This window comes from Canis lupus, chromosome 15 (genome assembly GCF_048164855.1).
Source record: "Canis lupus baileyi chromosome 15, mCanLup2.hap1, whole genome shotgun sequence".
In the NCBI taxonomy this organism is placed as follows: Eukaryota; Metazoa; Chordata; class Mammalia; order Carnivora; family Canidae; genus Canis; species Canis lupus.
Genome location: NC_132852.1, coordinates 54,911,246 through 54,931,822, shown reverse-complemented (window position 1 = coordinate 54,931,822; position 20,577 = coordinate 54,911,246). Strand labels below are relative to the sequence as shown.

At 45.3% G+C, this 20,577-nt stretch overlaps 2 protein-coding genes across 2 annotated transcripts in view; both read right to left on the bottom strand.

Moving 5' to 3' along the window:
- LOC140604530 (M1-specific T cell receptor beta chain-like) overlaps window positions 1-20,577 on the bottom strand; it is a 40,191-nt gene that overhangs the window by 11,633 nt on the left and 7,981 nt on the right. The window lies entirely within an intron of this gene.
- On the bottom strand, window positions 971-4,319 carry LOC140605263 (anionic trypsin). Its single transcript, XM_072777504.1, has 5 exons — window positions 4,161-4,319; window positions 3,121-3,280; window positions 1,982-2,235; window positions 1,488-1,624; window positions 971-1,186 (listed from the first exon to the last, which is right to left on the bottom strand). Exons 1-5 carry the CDS (start codon window positions 4,198-4,200, stop codon window positions 1,034-1,036), a joined length of 744 nt encoding a protein of 247 aa, XP_072633605.1. The 5' UTR covers window positions 4,201-4,319; the 3' UTR covers window positions 971-1,033.

Here is a 20,577-nt window from a genome sequence, read left to right as displayed (position 1 = left end):
CTGGGCCACTCAGGCGCCCCGGTAGGTATTGTTTAATCACTAGATATGCCAGGATGAACAAGATGAGGTTTCTTGCCTAAGGAGCTCACAGTTGAATGCCAGGTAGATGCATCCAGAGTTACTAGGCAGCAGGAGCAGGATTGTGACAGCAGTAAACATCCGCAGCAGGAGGACCCCTCGCTGGGCCCACTAGGCCAACAGCCAGCACAGGGGTGGGGGTGGGGGGATCCCAGATCCAAAGGAGTCAGAAAGGACTTTTCTAAAGAGGGTGAAGGGCCAAGTGGGAAGGGTGTCAAGCCAGATGGACCAGTAATGCCCAGAGCCAGAGGTACCAGGTCCGTGGCTTGTTGGAGGAGCCACCTGGATTTCTGAGCACTGGAGCAGAGTCAGGGAGAGGAGGAGGGGAGAGACAAGAGATTGGAAATGTAGGCAGTGGCAGAGAAGGAAGGACCTTCCCTCTGCAGGATAAGGAGCTCGGGTCAGGAGGGGTTTTAATCAGGAATCAGTGTAACATGCAGAATCGGAGCTCAGCGCTGGGAGGTGGCCAGGGGCCAGAGCCCCGATGAAGTGCAGGGAGGCAGAGAGAGGCCTGGAGGAGAGAGAGCCTTGGAGGAGCGGAGCTGAAGGCCGAGCAGCATCTCAGACCACGGCTGCAGCAGGTGGGCAGAGAGAACTCGCGCTATGGGGCTAGGCTAGCAGGGAGCCAAACCCCAAGGTTTTCTGTGTGCTGGCCAAGGATGCTGGTAAGATAACCAGGAACTTCCTTAATGCAGCCTTCTGAGATGTCTTTTTCTTTAGAAAATAGCCCCCCATGATCTCCTGCTTATTAGTTTTTGGATTCTTTCTCTTTACATGCTCCACCGATATTCCAAGGAACGCATTTTGGGAAATGGGGTACTCTGTTCATTTTTAAGGGGGAGCCCTGTCGGACCAATGTGGCAGGAGAAGGAGGGGGCACAGACACAGACAGTTGACAGACAGTTACACTTTATTAGCATGGTGATGGTAGAGGGATGGAGGTGGGGGTGGGGCTTTAGCTGTTGGCAGCTATGGTCGACTGAATCCAGTCTACGAAGTTGCACACCTTGGTGTAGACTCCAGGTTTGTTCTTCTGGGCACAGCCGTAGCCCCAGGAGACGATTCCCTGGAGCTCTCCATTGCAGACCACGGGGCCACCAGAGTCACCCTGGGGAGGAAGAAGGTGGGACAGGTTTTATCGAGAAGGTGGAAAGGGCACCTATATAATCGGAACCTTTAAAGATTGCATTCTGGTCAGCTCTGTGGCTCTGCATGTTTCCCATGGTGGTCCCTTCTCTGTCCTGACTAAGGCAGTGACTGTCATACAGCCTGGCCTGCCTCGCCCTGTAGAAGTCCTCCCTTCTGCACGGAGCCCTCCTGCCCCAGCTCCACAGTCCTGTGTGCTCAGTCCTGCTCCCCGGTAGAGCAGGTGGATGGGCAAGGGTCTTGGCATGGGAAGGGTCAGTCACCTGGCAGGAGTCCTTGCCTCCCTCGAGGAAGCCGGCGCAAATCATGTTCTCCGTGATCTGGCCGGGGTAGGAGGCTTCGCACTGGGCCTGAGTCAGGATTGGGGCGTCCAGGCACTGCAGCAGCTCGGGGTAGTTGGCTTTGAGGAGAAGGGAGAGATCAAGGCAAGGAGAAAGGTGAGTCAGGCCAGCAAGGGGACAGATCCAGTGCTGAACACTGAGGGCAGCCCACAGAGAATGCCAAGAATGTAAGCCCCGCGGAGGAACAATGGGTTTTGGTTTCCAGGCTGAACCCTGCCAAGCCCCTCCCTTGATGGGACAATAGTAGGTGCTCTATTTGTCCTATATTTTGATTCTAGGGGGTCAACTCCTTAAAGCTTTGCCTCTTTCTAGGACCCAGCACAAAGTCCTGTGTGTAGTGGTACTCAAGCTCCAGGGCATGGCTGGTTCGGGAAATTGGGGACATTGGAGGATGAAGTAGTGAGGGCCCCACTCACTGCCAGAGCTCAGGGTGTTGCCCCAGCCGGAGATGAGGCACTGGGTGCCAGGGGCTGCGCAGGCCCTGGGCAGAGATATGGTGGCCACCCGGGCATTGAGGACCGCAGGTGAGGAGAGCTTGATGAGCATGATGTCATTGTCCAGGAGCCAGCTGGTATAGTTGGGATGGCGGATGACCTTGGCGGAGTTGATGAACTGCTCATTCCCCTCCAGGACATCGATGTTGTACTCTCCGAGTCTCACTTGGATGCGGCTGTTGGGAAGACAAGCACAGGGAAACCCTTTTCTCCATTATGTTCGCTTTTCTCCAGGGTTCTCGAGCTCTCTGCTCGTGAGTGGGAGTGTGGCAATATCACCTGGCAGGAGAGGGGTGGTGGATCCGTGCAAATGTGAGACCAAGAACTTTCTCCCCGAGAGGTAGGTGGTCATAGAGTGGGGTGACATAAAGGGATCCAGTTGGGACTGCTCCTCAGCCTGCTTTTCCAGCTGCCTTCCCCACCCCACCCCTTCCCTGGCACCTGGTGCCATAGGCATACATTACTGACTTGAAGTTCCCCATGTATTCCTTATCCTCTGTAATTTGCTGACTACAGGCAGTGACTTCTACTCCCTCCCTTCTAGGGCTGGTCCGTGCCATCATCCTGTATGATCTACTCCAGTGGTTCTCAGTGTTGCCCTGGGATGTGCAGCCTCAGCATCCCCTGGGAACTTGTTAGCAGCAATAGGTTTTTGTTCCCACCCCAGACCCGCTGAATTAGAAGCTCTGGGGTGGGACCCAGTGGTCCATATTTTTGCAAGAAGCCTTGTAAGTCATTCTGATGCTCACTCAGTTTTGAGAACCTTTGGTCTAGGCAGTGACCTTCAGCTCTGCTGCAGAATAGAGTCACTAGAGGTAGAAAGCATTAAAAAATCACCAATATTCAGACTCATCTTCCTGAAAATTCTGAGTTAAGTGCCCTGGGATAGGAGCTGCACATCAGTATTGTTTGAACATAGCTTAGGTGAGTGGGTGGGGCTGCTGGGGACAACTTCTTGTCCCCACCCGCCCCTCTTCCTTAACCTCCACACTCCTGGGCTGACCCCAGCTCTCCACGAGGATTCTGGGCATGGAGAACAAGGTGGGAGACAGAGCACTTACGACTTGTAGCAGTGAGCCGCGGACACCACCCACTGGTCACTGATGAGGGAGCCCCCGCAGAAGTGATAGCCTGCATTCAGGGACACCTGGTAGGGGACGGAATTCTCCTCACAGGTGTAGCCCCCGACGATCTTGTCATCGTCGTCTGTGGGGGTAGCAACTTGAATGGAGACAGGAACAGAGAAGCCAATTCAGTAGATGTAGGCAGGTGGAGCCCAGAGCCCGTGTGGCTGGATCATGCTGATTAGAAGCCCTCAGCAAGCACAAAGATGATAGATGGGCCAGTGGGGAGTGTTACATCCCTGATAGGCATCATAGTGCGAAGCTCTGCTGAGACTCTTGGCGTGTCTACAGGGCACATGGCCAGGTGCCTGCTGGGGCTCCGGCCCAGACCTCTTCTGGGGGTGCCAGGGTGAGGACACAGTGCACGCAATGTAACACGGGTCCGAATGTGGTTTTCTCATCCACTGAATGCTTCTCTTCCTCATCATTGGTCTACTCCTCATGGCTGTTTGAGCCCCAGATTGTCAGGATGGGTTGGTCTAGCTAGGAAAATCTGGCTAAGTAGCCCTGGCTATACCTAGCTTTTCCCATTGCTAAAAATCTGCACCATGAGGCCCGGGAGAGGAGGCCCCAGGCCAACTGAATCAGAATTTCTAGGGCTAAGACTCTGACATGAATGTTCTTTCAGCTTTCCTAGGCGTATCTGGGATTGAGAACAGCTCCAGGGGAGCTATCCCAGAGCTGATGGAACTAAGCCTCAAGCCCCCTATTTCATTTCATGGCCTACCTGCACCTGATCTCCCTTTCCAGGCTCTCCCAACAAAGTCCCAAAATGGATGAATGACAGGGTCTGGAGTGGGGTCAGTGCAAGGTGGGAGAGATGGGGCTTACAGAGAGCCCAGGAATGAGAAAGAGGGCTGCCGGGCAGGGGAGATAGACTCTCAGAGCCCAGGCAAATACAGAAGAGCAGCAAGAGTGGAGCAGAATTCCTGCCAGGAAGGAGGCGAGTGGGGTCCAAAGCCATGTATGGAACTCACCAGCAGCTCCAAGAAAAGCAAGGATCAGGAGTGGATTCATGATGGCAGAAGTATAACTGAATGGGTGGTGGAGAGCCTTTATACCTCCCAAGGTGAGGGAGGGGGTGTACGCCAGGGTGGAGGGTCACCACTCCTCCCAGGACAAACACACCTGTAGCTTTCCCTTCCCTTGGCCTTGTATCACCTCTGCTGTGTTTGGCTGTCTGGGGATTTGTGACCCTCAGGTGATAAGAAAACCTACATTGTGAGAGCAGAGAGGAAGACACAACTGACTCCTGGGAGGATTCTGGGGTGTGAGGAAGAAGCCAAGTCCCCATATGTCACAGCTGGACCTTCTGAAGCTGAGATGAGAAGAGGAGGAAGAATGAATGGCCTGGGCCCTCTGACATGGAGTTCATTTAAGTTGCTCTGAGCAAGGCCTAATACTGGAAGGAAATCTGGCTGCTAGTGACCTGGAACCCCTACGAGGGGAGTAAAGTCTTGCATCTATAAGCATGAAGACCCTTCTCCCAAGTTTAAACCACTGGGCAGGAAGGTCACATCCAAGGTTTTAGGGAACCAGGATCCCAATGTCAAGAGGCGATGAGAAGGGAGACGGGAGATGGGAGTCTGGGCTTTCAGCTGTCTTTCCTTCCCATCAAGGCTTGTGGACAGGAGCACTTGGAAGGAGAAGTTCAGTGGGCATTTACCTGATATGTTTGGAGGATGTAAGCTCAAGATCACATCCTTCCTCTTTCTCACCATTAGGACATTGGTCTTTTTCATCACTCACATTGTCATGGGTTCACTTTTTTTTTTTAATTTTTATTTATTTATGATAGTCACACACACACACACACACACACACAGAGAGAGAGGCAGAGACACAGGCAGAGGGAGAAGCAGGCTCCATGCATCGGGAGCCCGACATGGGATTTGATCCCAGGTCTCCAGGATCGCGCCCTGGGTCAAAGGCAGGCGCCAAACCGCTGCGCCACCCGGTGATCCCTATGGGTTCACTTTATGTAGTCTCCTGGTTGCCCTGAGAATCGGCACCACTGGTGATGAAAATTGCTCCCACCTGCTAGGGGCTGACAGCCTGAGCTCTGATTGTATGCTCCAGATCAGACATTAGACAGGCTCTGGGTGATGGTAAATGTAGGTTCCAATCAAAGAATCAGCAGTAGGTAGAGAGATTAGCACATAGTGAAGGGGTGGAGTATTTGGTGATCATTCACTACAGTGGAACGGGGGAAATTCTAGAATTTTCTATTGCAGATGCAGTGAGATTATTGTGCTGGACTCAGCACAGAGGTAATCTTCCCAGAAATGGCCTCAGTTTGGGACCTTCCATGCGACCAAAACACAACCCCGTAATTTATTGAGGCACAACCTGGCCAGAGGGGAATGGAGGTGGAGAGAGTGTGTTGAGTGTAATTCCATGAGCCAGGTGAAGGAACCCTCTTGCAAAGACAGTTCTCCTTCCCAGCTCCTCTGAGCTCTGAGGTGATGAAGGGCAGGGCTGGACACAGTTCACTTTTGAATTTTTTGAAAAGTGGAAATGAGTAAATGTTCTGGGACAAAGTGAAAAAGGCTCAGACATCCGGCAATAAAATAGGAAGTGGGCTGAGGGAATGGAGTCAATGGAAACTAGCAGAAGTTGGCCTTTGTGGGTTCACAGAGCTGGGAGGGGCCCATAGGAAGTCTTCCAGTCCATTGCCTGGCATGGCTGGAGGCTGGCCTCCCCATGACGGGAGCACTGCCCTCAGAGCTCTGGCCTCTCTGATAGCACCCCCTCTCATCCTGATGGGCTCACACCTCTGTGGGAAGGTGCTATATTTGTACAGTGTCCGACAGCCTTCTATAAGGCTTCACATACCCCAACAACAGCAGTATGCTGGTCTTCATTGGCATTGAGTTTTGAACTTGTCTTTTCACAAATATTTTAATTGTGAAATATACAAAATGAAATTATTTCCATTTGTAGAAGAAGAGAACAGCACGGTTCTGTGTTACCCACAAATACAGATCTAAAAATGGCAGAGCTGGCTTCAAGGCTACCAGAAGATGTGGACAGCACTGGAAGTTTGGGAATTGGGGCAGGTGCCACATGAGAAGGTTTATTTGGGATTTAGCCAGAGGTTCCCAGAGGACAAAATGTACCTTCAGCTCCTTCCTGGTGCTTGGCTCCCTGGCAGAAATAGGGATTGAATGAATATTCCACCTCGCACCTGGTCTCAGAGCTTTACCTTGCCATGGCCCTGGTCTACTCTAAACCACATTTAAGGCACAGATGACATGTCTCTGTGCTCATGGGTAGCTGAACCAAGTTGTAGAGCTTTATAACAGAGGCTTTCCCTATAATGTCACCAAATATGCTATTTAGTTTTGTCCCTTTGTCGTGGGGTTTTTCTAGGAAGTCCTGCTGTAGCAGAGAAGGAGAAGAACACATACCAGTGTTCCTGGACAGGTATCCTACCAGGAGGTGCCCCTTGGGAGAAGACAGGAAATTGAGGAATAGGGAGAAAATGTTTGTGGCCTTGACTCTGTCTAAAAGGGAACACCCAAGAGCTCAAGGAATTTCTGTGTCTAAAGCCTTAAGACTAGCTTTTTCCTGATATTTTGTGCTCCTCCTCAGAATAAACTATTATACCCACAACATAGTATGAAGTCAGTTTTTGTTGAATGTAGAAGGAATCACTTTTTAGGCAGAGAAAATAGCTCTAAGTGAGACTATGACCTCATGCTTTAGGCTCAGACAGGTAGGGTGGATTCAGGTCCAGCTTTGCCCAACTTTGGTTTGGTTAAGTCTATGCAACTCTTATAATCTTCCTTCTGAACTATTTCTCTAAGGCATTCTCATAGTTCATAGTTAATAATTAGCCTATCAAATCACTGAGTTTTTTTTTTTTTAAAGATTTATTTATTTGAGAGAAAGAGAGAGAGTGTGTGAAGGGGCAGAGGGAGAGGGAGCAGACTCCCCATTGAGCACAGAGCCAGATGCGGGGCTTGATCCCAGGACTCAGATCATGACCTGAGCCAAAATCAAGAGTCAGTCGCTTAAATCACTGAACCACCCAGGTGCCCCATTCCTGGTTTTTAATTATAATAGTGAATAGTTTCTTCACTATAGTTTCTGACTATATCAGACATTGTCTAAGTCTTTTATGGACCTTTTTTCACTTTATTATAACAACCAACTATGAGGTTACCCATTTCATAGATGACAAAACAAGCCTTATAGAGATGGAGTAGTTTGCTTAAGGTCACACAGCCAGTAGGTTGTAGAGATGGGATTTTAGCATGATAGTTGACTCTAGAGCCTGCCCGCTCTACCAGAGACCATTCAGCTTCCTGTCTTCTTGTTTGATCCCGAGGGCAGCCCCATGAGGGAAGCAGCAGACACCACTTTCTCGGGCACTTATAATGAATACTAGGAGTTATATGGAAGTGATGAATCACTAAATTCTACTCCTGAAACCAATATTACCCTATATGTTAACTAACTAGAATATAAATAAAAACGTGAAACAAGCAACCTAAAGCTCAGAAGTTAAGTGACTTCTGCTGGGTCACCTGGACAATCAATATGGAGTTGACACCTGGGCCTTCCCCTACTTGGGGTAGTTCATTTCCCATTGTGTTGCTACACACGGGGGGCTGTTGGACCTTTCAGTGGTCTGAAAAGTAGATTTTGGTCAGATTCCAAATTCCAGCCTTTTTTTTTTTTTAACACTTTCTTCCTAAGCCCTTCCCCCTGACTCAGGTATTTTTCCTCCACTCATAGTCAACTCCGCCTTGTGCCCCATATCCTTCACCGCTCTTCAACCATGTTGTCAAATTCTGAGCTGTCTTCTCTCCAACCTTCCAGCTCCTTTCCTGCATTATTTTTTTTCTAAACTACATATTTTCTCCATGGCACAATTTCTTCTTGTCCAGTAAGAACTGCTTTCTTGAATATTGGAGCCTGGGAGTTGCTGACTCTGAATAGTGAAGGGGGTTTTGTGTGGTCCCGAGAAAGAGAAACACTGAGACAGAGGTGAGGATGTGTAGATTGGCCATGCTAGTTGGCTAAATGGGGGTATCCGTCCTTTCTCGCCCCTACATCTTGCTCCCCACCTTGAAGCCAAAGAAGACAAGTGAGTTTCAGGCCCAGAGCAAAGTTCCATTTGCATATTTTATCTATTGCTCAGGCTTGAGGGGTAAGTGGGCAGTGTCTAGCAACTGAGGTTTTAACACTAACGAAAGACTGTTTCCTGTAATGTAATGGTCATTCTGTTCACATTTCCATCCCTCCTGGGCCTATTAGATCTTCTTAAGTCGCTCCAGCATCTTCTAGAAGGTAGTAGCAGAAGAAAGGCAGGAGAGAGTCCAAGAGGAATACCCATGTGGGCTGTTATTATTGTAGCAGCCGTGAATTATTCCATGATACTCAAAGTTTAATAAATAACATGTGTTTTTATTTTTCTAAATCGTGTTAGGTCCAGATTGAGCTCCACAAGCCAAGTTCAATAATAAGTCCAATCAGAGCCCAATTGGGCTCTCTCCACTCATTTGGCTTATAAAAACTCTAGAATGTGTTGTCCATTTGGAAGGCAGCTGCTGGTGACTCCAATTCCTATTGACCAAACTATCCAGAAAGATCTCCAAATGGCTTCCAAGGCTCAGCATTGAGTGCTTAGTCCACATAGGCACCAAGACAGTTCCAATTTGAGGACCATCTACTTCAGGGCCACTGGGTTTGAGCACGTTCTGGGCTTTGGTCTCTAGAACCCATAACATCTACTCCCTTTCCCAGCCGTGGGAATGCAGCAGAGGGAGCTGGCGATAGTTGGGCCACCTTTCTATTCAAACATAAGCTGAAGCATCTGTTCTGTCCCCATTAGAACAATTCATTTGCTTGTTGGCTTACATTGTCTAAACTCAAATACTTTTGTAGACTTTTTCTCCAGGGAAATCCACACTGCTGGTCAAATTTTCCTCTTTTCTTTTGAATCATATTTATTTAGTCAATGTATTAGTTTGCTGGGGCTACCATAACAAAAGAACATAGACATAGGTGTCTTAAACAACAGAAATCTTCTTTCTCCTAGTTCTGAGAGCTAGAGGTCTCAGATAGAGGTGTTAGCAGAGTTGATTTCTTCTGAGGCCTTTCTCCTTGGCTGGCAATGTGTCCTCATGTGGCCTTTCTTCTATGGGTACAACCCTGGTGTCTCTCCTAGGATGTCCTCATCTCTTCTCATAAGGATACTGGCCAGTTTGGATTAGGGTCACTCTAATAGCATCTTTAAAGGCCAGATCTGTAAGGGCCAAATCTCCAAATACAGTCACATTCTAAAATAGTGGGGCTCAGGGCTGTAATTGTGTGAATTTTGGAGGAGTCGAATTCAGTCTGTAACTCTCAGTAAATACTGGCTGAATTTCTGTAGCGTTCCTGCAGTTTTCTTAAGATGAAAGGAACTAGCACTGAAGAAGATAGAAGTGTCCTTGCTTTCACAGCAGTTATGTGTATTTGTGTGTGTATGTGTCCACACATCTGTGAGGAGGTGTAGTGACAGGAAGCAGACAACAAATGATGTATATATGTCGTGTATATAGAGTATATATATTTATATCAGACTGTGGTGGTTAGGTATTGTTAAAATAGGATAAAGTGATAATAGGTGTGAGTGAATGCCAGGTTGGCAAATGCTCTGTTAGCTAAGGTGGTCAGGAAAAATCTCTTTGGGGGGGGTGGTATTTGAGCTGAGACCTAACTAAGAAGGGCCAGTTGTAGAAAGGTGGGACAGGGAGAGCTTCCATTATTCCTTGCCGAGACTGCAATAGAAATAAATCAGTACACACGCCGTTGCTTTTAAATTAAACCTTGTCATCTAGCATATGATATTTACCTTGCCATTGGTTTTGATTGTAAAAATTGATATATAAAGGACAGTCATCAATATATTGAAATAGTCTTATAAAAGTTAATGCAGGGTACATTTTTTGACATGAAAGGGTATTTATGAAATATTCTTGGGTTGAGAGAATAAATGGTAAAACAGTATGTATCATATGATCTAACTTTATTTAAATGAGTGACTTCAGGGGTGTGTGGGTGGCTCAGTTGGTTAAGCATCTGCCTTTGGCTCGAGTCATGATCTCAGGGCCCTGGGACCAAGCCCCGCGTCGGGCTCCCTGCTCAGCAGGGAGTCGGATTCTCTCTCTGCCTTCACCCTGCTTGTTCTCTGTCTCCCTGTCTCTCCTCTCTCAAGTAAATAAAATCCTGAAAAGAAATCATAGCTTGTAATGGCAAACCTCTATTAACTTCACAGGCTTTTCCTATCATATTACAACAGCCCTTAGATTATTTGTATTAAGGATTGGGTTATACTGTGATCTCCAGGTACATTCTTAAAGGATTTGTAAGCCCCAAATGCCCATTATCCATCATGATGTAATTTGGTGAAGACAAACTGTGGAATTGTTTTCAGCAAACAATAAACAATGAATTGTGGACTTGAAAAAAAAAAGAAATAAACGAGCAATTTCAATGTTTACAATAATGTGCATTGATTTTGCAATGCAAATAGCTAAAAGAAAGAGAAATGATGGCAATAATAAATGAAATTTTCCCAGAGAAGATGATACATAGCCTTGAGCAAGGAGTGGCTACTGATAAAATTTCATATGTTACAGTGAGCTCATCAATGTGGCAGGTCTCTGAACTTCTGCGGATCTTACATTGGTCTGGCGTGCATATGTCATGCTGAGGCATTGCGAGTGCTTTCTAATTCCTACTCACTGAGAACATCCTGAATGATGCCATTGGTCTAATGGACCTGTATGATATCAAGGTGACTAAGAGCCTTCTGGACTGTATTGATGGAAAACAAGCTACATAGAGCTTTGAGATAAAATAGTTAAAGGTTCATTCTGACCCTGCCACTGGAAGGCAAACTATCCGATGGTCTCTACTAAGTACATCTTAACACTGTCGTGGAAGGAATTTTATCCTTAGCCTCTTGGTAGCCACCTTCCCTGTATTTCATCCTGCAGTTCGTCCTGCAGATTGTGTCCCTGTGGCTAGTTGACCTACCTATTCACACCCAGATCTGCCAACAAGCACACAATGAGCAGCTCAAGCTGTGGTCTTCCCCTCCCACCTGCCTTGACTGGGGCCTTGAGTTCACCAGGCTGGAAGCTGGGTGGGAGGGAGCCAGCTGAGGTTCTTGTTCAGATCTTTGATCCGTGCTGGGCGCTGTGTCTCTAGCGCTGCAGAAGTAAGAGCTGGTGTCTTCGAGGCTCAGGTTGCTCACAGTCAGAGTGGAGAACATTAGGGTTCGGCGGCTGATGGGAAACTTCTCCCTGGTAAATCCACTTTCGTAGGTGGCCTCTGCACCCTGGTTTGCGGTTGCAATCAGTATCAAGCTCTGTCCTGGGAGCTGACGGTACCAGAACATCAAGGTGACTTGGGTATCGACCTCACAGTGGATGGTAATGGAGGTCCCACGTTGACAGATGTCCCTGCGCGGCTTTTGAGAGACAAGAGCTCCAAACACAGAGCCTAGTTTCAGAGAGAGCGAGAGAGCGAGAGAGAGCTGACAGGCCTGTCCCCAGGCAGGAAGGTCTTTTTGCCATTAGCTTCAGTGTCACTTTGGATCCCAAAGAACCCTTGGCACTGCCTCCGTTTTGTTCTTCCAACTATTATTGGGTCAGAATCCACTAATCACTTAACCCATTTCCCTCATCCTCCAAAGGGTGGCCTCAGGCCCTCTGCACCTCTACTCGGCATCAACATTAACCCCAAACTTCCCTATGGGATTAGCCTCATACCTTGTCCCAGGAGAAGTAGCAGGCAAGTCAGCATCTTTAGGTGCTAGCCCTTCACCGTCCTTGAAAAAAGGCAAACTCCAGGGCCTCTTTCCTCCCCAGTGGGTTCTTCCTTCCCTACTGCATTTCTGTTCCCCTCTTGTAGTAGGACGGTGAGCTTCTGCAGAAGCTTTATTTGCCCCCCAGTGGAGCTATGTGGCTCTTCACTTTGGATAGGTCTTCATTCACAAGGAATCACAAGTGAGTCACTGTCAGGTGTCCACCGAGTATCCACCCCTCCCCATCCATCACGGAGTACCACAGTGTGCCACCCTTTGGGTAGCAGCCCTTGGGGAGGCCTGAAAGATCCCACATAGGCTTTTAACCAGATCCTGCCTCCTCGTAGAACCTTTGCATTTCCATATGCATTTTATTTTTTTATTTTTATTTTTATTTTTTTTCCCATATGCATTTTAGAATACGTATTTAAGTTTCTTAAAAAACGTCCAGTTGAGACAATAATTGGGATTTTTCTGAAGCTATAGATCCATTTGGGGAGAATACTCATTTTTAACAATAGTCAGACTTCCAATTCATGAATGTGATATGTATCTCCATGTTGTAAACTTGTCTTTCATTTCTCTTAGTATTGCTTTTTAGTTTTCAGTTTACAGGTCTTGCATATCTTTTGTTAATTTTTTTCTTAAATATTTGGGTTGTTTTTACATTCTTTTAAATGCAAGTTTTAAAATTTAATTATCCTGGGATGCCTGGATGGCTTACTGGTTGTGCATCTGCCTTTCTTTGGCTCAGGGTGTGATCCCAGGGTTCTGGGATTGAGTCCCACATTGTGCTCCCCACAGGGAGTCTGCTTCTCCCTTTGCCTATATCTCTGCCTCTCTCTCTGTGTCTCTTATGAGTAAATAAACATCTTTAAAAATAAGTAAAATTTAACTATCCAATTGTTTGCCATAGTATATGAAATGCGATTTTTGCATGTTAATATTGTAACACATGCCCTTAAGAAATTCACTTATTAATTTTATAATTTTATAGGTTTCTTTTGATATTTAAATGTAAACGGTGATTTCATCTCTTAAAAGGTTCTACTTTATCATTTATTCTTCAGCCCTTTCATCTTTTTTCTTGTCTTAACGTGCTGCATAGCACCTTTAGTAATGTGGAGTACAAGTGGTGTTAGTGAAATTATTGACTTGTTTATTAGCTTAGAGCTAAAAAGTTGAATATTTCTACCATCAAGTATGCTCTTAGTTGTGGGCTTCTTGTAGATGTCCTTCATTAGATTGATGAAGTTCTATTCTGCTCCCAATTCTGAGTGTTGCCATTATCAATGGGTATGGAATTTTGCTAAGTGTTTTTTCTATCTCTAATAATAACTGTGTAGTCTTTATACACGTATTAATAAGGTAAATTACAATGACTGATTTTGAATGTCAGAGCAAACATATTCCTAGGATAGATAGACCCTATTTAATTATTTGAAAAAAAATTTTAATGCTATTTTAATTTGTTAACTACTGGAATTTTAGGTATATTTCTTTAATTTTTTTAATGATTGCTCTAATAATTATCATACTCATTTTAAACTTTTTACAGCTTACTTACAATTAATATGGTAAAGATTCACTTAAAATATAGAACTTTGCAACTAAATGTGCATGTTTTCTTCATCCTCATCTTTTACATTATTATTGTCATTTTTTTAAAATTTATTTATCATAGGCACACAGTGAGAGAGAGAGAGAAGCAGAGACATAGGCAGAGGGAGAAGCAGGCTCCATGCACCGGGAGCCCGACGTGGGATTTGATCCCGGGTCTCCAGGATCGCACCCTGGGCCAAAGGCAGGCGCTAAACCGCTGCGCCACCCAGGGATCACTATTATTGTCAGTTTTACTGTGTGTATCCACTACATGTCTCACAAGACAATGCTGAAATGTTTGCTTTCACTAATCGTACATATTACAAAGAATTTAAGAAAAATCTTTAATATCTATCTACATTTCATTTCCTGCGCTCTTCATTTCCACCTCAAAATCGAAGTTTCTTTCTTTTTTCTAAAGATTTATTTATTTATTTATTTATTTATTTATTTAAGAAAGAAAGAGAGAGAGAGAGAGAGTGTGTGCAGGTGAGTGTGTGGCGGAGGGGCAGAGGGAGAGGAGAGAGAATCTTGAGTAGGCTCCCCACCCAGCGTGGAGCCCAGCACAGAGCTCCATCTCATGATCCTGAGATCAGGACCTGAGCCGAAACGAACTCAAATGCTTAACCAACTGAGCCACCTAGGTGCCCCTCAAAATTGAAGTTTCTTTTTCTAAGATTTTATTTAGTTGAGAGAGAGAGAACATGAGCAGAGGGGAGGGGCATGGGGAGAGGGAGAAGCAGACTCCTCAATGAGCCGGAGCCCCACGTAGGGCTTGATCCCAGGACATAGGGAACATGACCTGAACTGAAGGCAGACTTAACCAACTGAGCCACCAGGTGCCTCAAAAACTGACTTTTCATCCAAGTGTTGACTTCCCTGTAAATATTGCCTTCTTTTGATTGCTTTTCAGTGTGTTAAGGGAGGCCTTTAAATTTTTTTGTCTGGAGAGTATATTTGCTATTTGAGGATGAGTCTTACAGGAGTTCCCATATCATCAGAAGACCTACCTCATTCTTTTAAATGGGTATCTAGTGGGACACCTGGGTGGCTCAGTGGTTGAGCATCTGCCTTCAGCTTGGGGAGTGATCCTGGTGTCCCGGGGTCGGGTCCCGCATTGGGGCTCCCCGCATAGAGCCTGCTTCTCCGTCTGCCTGTGTCTCTGCCTCTCTCTCTCTCTCTGTGTCTCTCATGAGTAAATAAATAAAATCTTTTGAAATAGATAAATAAATGGCTATCTAGTAATCAGCAGACTTTGTGGTTTAGTTGCTACCTATATCTGAAACCTCTGAATAATCTAGATTCCTTTTAGTGGAGTCATCTTCTCCAGACTGGATCTGGGTTTCTGCACATGTTAACTCATGCTAGATTATGTTATGGAGGAGTTTCTCATTTCGTGTATCACAGCCTATGTTTGGGCAATATTTGAAAATGTACCCTGGAGTCTCCCTGCTTCTGTCTGGATGCGTTGCTAACCAGTTCTACTGCACAATTCCTATCCTAGGGCTTTTCTTTGTTGTTATTCTGAGTTGGATTCCCTAGTTCCTGAATCCTATGATTTCTTCTCTTTTTGATTTTCTCCCACAGATTGCTGATACACATTATCCAAGAACTTTCTAAGGAAGAATAAAATAAGAATTTATTTAGGTTTGAGATCCTGGCAGAAACAAAAATCACATTTTTATGGATAGCTTGGGTTAGTTGAGAAATGCAGGCTGAAAATTATATTCTATCGGAATTTCATAGTTATTTTTTACACCGTTGTTTTCTAGCATTCAGTGTTGCTGCTGAGAAATGTGAACCATTGTGTTTCTCGTTCCTTCATTTATACATTGTTTTGGTTTTTAACACTTTTCCTTGTCTTGCATCACTTTAAGATCATTTTATCCACCTCATTCTGAAATTGATTGAAGATATGCCTTAGTTTCAGTTGTTTTATATTCATCAAACACACCTGACTTTCTTTTTCTTTTTATGGCTGTCTCCATTTGTCCATCACTAGGATGATACCATTTCTTCCCTTAACACTTCATCATTCCATTTCAAGATGGAAGTGTTGGAAGTTTACGCTATATCATGAAAAGTGTCTTTGGTGCTGGCTATGCTGCTGGTACAGAGATAGGGGGTCCAATTCTTTGGCTGTGTGAATCATATCTTTGCATTAATGGTAGGATTCGAGACCCATTTGGCTGAAGCAAGGATATTTACCCACCTTGGACTTGAGTTTACCTCAACTTGAGTTTACCAGCTGTGTGGCTTTGGGCAAATTATTTAAATTTAGGTTCTTCATTTGTAATGAGTAGAAAATAGTCCTTGTATGTCACAAGTGTATGTTCAGATAAACTAGTTGGGATATCTCACTCTTGTCTAGAAAGAAGGGGAAGTGCTTTCTTCTGTAGCATCACCCTTGTTTGATATTTCAGTTCTTTTCTAGAAAAAAGGAAACATTTTTTCCTTCCCTTTCATTGCCCCTGTTTCTTAAGAAGCCATTTCCTCTTCCCCATCATGTCCTAGTAAACCCTGCTTTTATTTTCATTTAATACAGAAGAATTTGTTATATTTACCCATGTCACAGAATTTTAAACCTTTGATTCATAGAAGGAAAATAGCATTTTTCCTTCTATGAATTTTTCAGGATGTTAATGTGATGACTCTTTATCTAAAATCATGGTTTACATTTTCTGAATTCTTCCTTGTATTCTTATGGTAAACATTAGTTAACATTTTATGTGCTTTTGAGAGTGTATTTTGTGAGTTCTCCTTAGAACACTTCGATTTATCTCAAAACTCAAGCCTCCTACCCCAATCTACAATCCTTTCAACCTCTTGAGACATCTTGTGTAATTCATGAGATGTATGATATTCAGTCTCTGCACTTAATTCATGTATTCTACATCTCTGCTTGGGCGACAGTTCCTTAGTGAGATGAGATGCATCAGAAGAAACAGGTGGCACCTTGTTGAGACAGCCGCTGGGCCTGGGGTGGTGCTCTTCCTATAAGGGTCTCAGTTGCGGTGAGGATGGTCCCCGAAAGCACTGGGAGTGAAACCACAGTGCCTGTAACTGTTCTCCTCTCTCAAGGTTGATCTTCTGAGTGAGTACAATGCTTCTGGTGGGAAAGAAATAATTTGTTGGACATCACAGGACTCCCAGACACCCTGAAAGCCCCCTGAAAATAAATGTTTGTAAATGTGTCTTGTCATTTAATAATATTCTGTGAAGGTTTGTTTTCTCTGTTCTAGGCATTGGCCTCTGCTGGGAGACCTCTGATCCCTGCCTTTTCTCAGAGAAAAAAAATTCACTTTTTCGTTCTGGCAGGATCTCTCACAAAAACATTGCAGGATATTTCCTTCTTTTGATACTTCCTTTTGCCTTTATTTTGATCTAAAATCAGCTCAAGTCCTATCACTCATGTGAACTTGATCCTGAATAGTGTAATACACACTGATTTTTTCTTTTCTCTGAATTCTACAACATAAAGAACTAGCACTGAATCAAAACTTCTTATATACCTGTTTTGTCTCATTAATACTTTGGCAAATTCCCCAACATTTGGGATTTCCAACACCCTTTATATTTGTTTTGCATTCCCAAAGCAGAATAGGCTCAATTAATATTTCCTGGCAGGATCGTGTATGTCTCATTCCTAAACTAAACAAATGGATACTTACTCCTGATGATTGTGATTACAGGTATGGCCTGACTCATTCTTACCACCTTCTGTGTCACAGGGTACTCCTCTGATCAGAAGTTTCCAACACAACAGTATTGGCCATTTAGGGAACCTCAGAAAGATTTATTTTTTATCAGTATTTTTCTCTTTTTCAGTTGAATGAACAGGATCCAAACTTCACCAACTTTCTCTTGAATCAGCACATGGATACTAAAATTTATCTAAAGAAAGGGTTTAGAATGTGTGAATGACCTCTAGCGAAATATCAGTCAAGAGCAAAGACATGGGGCAAAGTAGCAGAGTAGGGAGCAGGTTAGGAAGGGGAGGAAAGACCAATGAACAGGGCCTCTCTGGTGTGAATATGTGAGATACGTCTCCTCTAGCTGGGGTGGGGTCTCATGGTTTTAGGCTGGGGATGACACATAAGGTTGGGTTGGTTGGGTTCGGAAGGCCCCCTGAGTTTTAAAGGGCTGGTGAATGAGGCCTGAGAAACATTGCTCCCCTGGCCCAGCTGTGCGCCTGTGGCCTGGGTTCCTCTTTAGAGACTGCCTTTCTTCTAATCGGCACAAATGTGCCATAGGAGCCAATGCAGCTCAGCCCCGAGTTAAGGTCACTTCCCCATGATCTCTGTGCATCTTGTGCAGAGAGGATGTGGCTGTGGAGCACTGTGGCTAACTACTGGCGCAGAAGTACACAGATGTCTGGTTGATGCGAGCAGACTCCAGAATCAAGGGGAAGGCATCCTTCTTCTTCCTCGAGACACTGTACCCATAAGGGATGTCTCCTGTCTCAACACTGTCAATATTATAGGACCAGTAGAGCAGCCGCAACCCCAGACCTGGGTCTTGTCGATACCAGAACATTCTTTCATGGTCCATATTCTGTGAACATTTCAACAAAACTTTTGCTCCCACTTTTTTGATGAGTTGTCTCGGGGTTTGAGTCACTTGTGCGTTCAAAAGGCCTATGAGAGAAGAGCAGAGGATGTGACTCCAGAGGCCAGGAAGCCTAAGGAAAGAAAAGGCTCATATCAGGGCCTGGAAATAACAGCACAGGGGTTTTCCCCTAACACTCCACACTCACCTACTCCCAGGAAACAAAAGGCCACACCACAGAGGAGTCCGATCCCCATGGCAGACTTGAGGCAGGACTGGCTCCTCTCAGGCTCAGGCTGGAGGCTGGTTGTCTGTGATGTCACTGTCCCTGCCCACGCTCACCATCCCTTAGTCATCTTCTAGATTTAAGAGAGTTTAGAGTTGCCAAAGTGAAAGCCATCTCTGTCTCACGTGGCAGCGTGGGTGCATGTGTGCATGTGTGTGCGTGTGTGCGCGTGCCTTTGTGTCTGTGTGTGTATGTGTGTGTGCAGAAAACAGCTAACACAATAGGTCCCCTTAGAAGGACCGGCTCTTGCAATGTAGGCTCCAGGCTGGCGTCTGGGAACTTGGATTTCAGGAGTGTTCCTACCATTGAGTAACTGGTAAGTGTTGTTCATTTTGCCTGGACTGCTTGCACAAACATTGTAGTGTATGCCAAACACCCACTTTGTCTCTTCAAGTCTGCAATTTGGGTGTGTGTTAGGCAGAGAGTGCCTGTGTGATCAGCTGTGTTACTGTTCCAGGGCTGCCCCGATGTACTACGAACCGGGTGACTAATCCAATGGAAACTGCTTTTCTCACTGTTCTGGAGGCTAGAAGTCCAAGATCAAGGTGTTGGCAGGATTGGTTTCCCAGCGACCTTGCTTCTCGGCTCGCAGCTGGCCTCGTCCCTCTGCCTTCACACAGTGTTGCCTCTCTCTGTGTCTGTGTCCTAATTACCTCTCCTTATAAGGACACTGGTCATATTGGGAAAGGGCCACCTCCACAACCTCATTTAACATTAGCTACCCCTTTAAAGAACTTATCTACAAATACAGTCACATTCTGAAGTACTGGGTGTTAGGACTTCAATATATGAATTTTGAGGGGACATACTTCAGCCCATAACACTAGCTTCCAAAAGTGTCTAGGATGCTGAGCCTGCATCTTCCTTGCCGGGGAAGGAGTGCATCCTCCGGGGAGGGCAAGAACATAAGGAAGTCTCCATGGATTCATCCAAACTCTGGCTGGTTTCTTTCCCTTCCAATCTGCCTGTGTATCCTAGCGAGGTCTGGGTAGTAAGTCTTAACCACATGGCCTGAAATGCGGGTCCCCTAAAGTCCTTCTAGTGAGTCTCAGGAAGTGAATCTCCACCAGCAAGGATTTTCTTTTCCTGATCAATTCCGATTAGGAAAGCATTACTGTCCTCTGTCTGTATTTCTCTCCCTCCCTCCCTCCCTCCCTCTCCATATATTTTTCCTTCACAGCAATTTTAGTTTTTCATACAATCTTATTAAAGAACAAGAATTACCACAAGTAATGTGTTGGTTACAAGGCAGGCTTTGGAGCTACACTGTCTGGGTTTGAAATTCAATTCTGTTGTTAATTGGCCATGACCAGAGGCAAATTCTGGGTCTCAGTGCTCTTATATGGAAAATTGGACTAATAAAAGTATCAACTATTAATAAAAGTACCAACCACTGTAAGAACGCAACAGATTGGTACGTATGAACTGGTTATATCATCGCAGACCTCGATAAATCCAGCCTTTAAACCCATGAAGTCTTACTACTACTACTGTCATTTACTGAATACTAATTTTGTGTCAGACAGTGTGTTAAAATTCTCCACTGATATGATTTCTTGTACTCATCCTTATGTTACCGTTTTGGGGTAAATCTTCATCCATCTTTTTATTTTTCTTACATTTTTTAAAAGATTTATTTGAGAGAGAGAGCATGCAGATGAGTGAGGGGGAGGGACAGAGGGAGAGGGAGAGAGAATCCCCAAGCAGACTCCCCACTGAGCACAGAGCCCCATGCAGAGCTCAATCCCTTGACCCTGAGATCATGACCTGAGCTGAAACCAAGAGTCAGACATTCGACTGACTGAGGAAGCCAAGCGCCCCAAATCTTTGTCTTTTTAGATTTGCCTTCCAAAATGTTTCTGCAGGAATTGTTTTTCAATGAATTCAAAGCAACAAAACTGAAAGCACACTTGCTATGCCCTTTTAGGCCACCATGGATATTAAATTGTGGCTCGTTACCAAGCGTCCTACAGCTTTCCTACTGTCTCTAAGCTTCATGGAACTTGTGTAATAGGGACCTCACTCAGACAGCATCAGATCCTGCTCACTCACTAGGAAGGAAAAGCTACAAAGCCCAACATAATTCTGACTTAGCCATCAATTTATTTTCTCTGAATTCCTGGTGAAGTTCATAACCAGAAGTGACCAGAAG

Coding starts and splice junctions, on each gene's coding strand:
- LOC140605263 (XM_072777504.1), bottom strand. CDS start 4,200: ATGAATCCACTCCTGATCCTTGCTTTTCTTGGAGCTGCTG. Junction 2,236..3,120: donor GCGGCTCACTGCTACAAGTC/GTAAGTGCTCTG, acceptor TCTTCCCAACAG/CCGCATCCAAGTGAGACTCG. Junction 1,187..1,487: donor GAGGCAAGGACTCCTGCCAG/GTGACTGACCCT, acceptor CTTCCTCCCCAG/GGTGACTCTGGTGGCCCCGT.